The sequence below is a fragment of the Drosophila guanche genome, unplaced genomic scaffold, assembly GCF_900245975.1.
Source record: "Drosophila guanche unplaced genomic scaffold, DGUA_6, whole genome shotgun sequence".
In the NCBI taxonomy this organism is placed as follows: domain Eukaryota; kingdom Metazoa; phylum Arthropoda; class Insecta; order Diptera; family Drosophilidae; genus Drosophila; species Drosophila guanche.
This window is the reverse complement of record NW_022998568.1, coordinates 1-1,233: the sequence shown is the minus strand read 5'-3', so window position 1 is coordinate 1,233 and position 1,233 is coordinate 1. Positions and strand designations below refer to the sequence as shown.

At 43.8% G+C, this 1,233-nt stretch overlaps 1 protein-coding gene across 1 annotated transcript; it reads left to right on the top strand.

The window, feature by feature from the left end:
* The first annotated feature begins 538 nt into the window (after positions 1-538).
* LOC117591750 lies at positions 539-1,210 on the top strand. Its single transcript, XM_034285061.1, has 2 exons — positions 539-681; positions 751-1,210. The coding sequence occupies exons 1-2, from the start codon at positions 648-650 to the stop codon at positions 1,104-1,106; spliced, it is 390 nt and encodes a 129-aa protein (XP_034140952.1). The 5' UTR covers positions 539-647; the 3' UTR covers positions 1,107-1,210.
* Positions 1,211-1,233: the final 23 nt, after the last annotated feature.

The following is a 1,233-nucleotide window of genomic DNA, read 5'->3' as shown; positions in this document are numbered from 1 at the left end:
GTTGTGCTGCCAGACTGATCAAGGCATCATCGGGAGTTCTTAGGAATTGTTTTGGTATTTTCAATAACAACTTTGTGGCAACTTATCTTTGTGGCATGTGGCAATACAGAGAAATACAGAGGCTGGAGTTTGAAAAGCTGCAACAATCGATCGGATCGCAAAATGGAAGCAACAATGAAAAGGTACCAAGCTACCTACATGTACATGTTCGTGACGCTAGTACGCTAGTACGCTAGTACAACAAAAATACTACATACATTTGTACATCAATGTGTTGAGGCTGAAATGTCGAACTGCACTGTCGAACATTGTTTCGTTTTTTGGATCCAAGTCACATTTTATCGGGACTGTCAAGTCCCAGATACGAGTTCGATACAGCTGGATACAGTTTTAGTCATTAAAGTCCATACGTTGGGACTTACCCAGCTGATATCTTTAACAATGGGCATGCTGAATGCTGTCATGATTTTATGGTGTAAGTATGGATACCTATACCTATACCTATACCTATNGTTTCGTTTTTTGGATCCAAGTCACATTTTATCGACTGGGACTGTCAAGTCCCAGATACGAGTTCGATACAGCTGGATACAGTTTTAGTCATTAAAGTCCATACGTTGGGACTTACCCAGCTGATATCTTTAACAATGGGCATGCTGAATGCTGTCATGATTTTATGGTGTAAGTATGGATACCTATACCTATACCTATCCCTTGGATGTTGTTTCTTATTGGTGGTGTTGCTTGCAGGTGCCATGCTGATGGTGGCGCAACCAGGGAAAGGCCAGGGCCAGGGCCAGGGCCAGGGTACGTGGGGCATGCTCTCGGATGATGACCATGCCAAAGTCAAAGATACGGGATCGTGGATGAGTGAAGAAACTGACGGAACCACCATGGCCATGCCAACAGGCAGTCCAGATGAGGATTACAACATTTTTGGCGTTACCGAAGCAGCACCTAAAGGCAGATTGACAGCATTGAAGGACGAACTGGAGACATTTGGAGACGAGCCCAAGGAAGTCATTGGAAAGGAAGGCACCGCACCTGTGCTCACCTGTCCCGTTCGCCAAGAGCCTCATGGCAATCGCAAAGGCGATCAAATTTGATCATTTAGGTTTCTAGATATAAGTAGATAATAGCGAGTAGGATATTAGGTTGATAGGTAGCTAAGACTAAGACTTCGACATGTTCTTGGGGGTCACATCCAAATTTGTAGCTTTTTCTAAATCAATT

Excerpts from the sequence above, each read along its gene's own strand:
- LOC117591750 (XM_034285061.1), top strand. The coding sequence starts at position 648 with ATGGGCATGCTGAATGCTGTCATGATTTTATGGT. Across the intron at positions 682-750 it reads TGCTGTCATGATTTTATGGT|GTGCCATGCTGATGGTGGCG; the intron begins GTAAGTATGGAT and ends TGTTGCTTGCAG.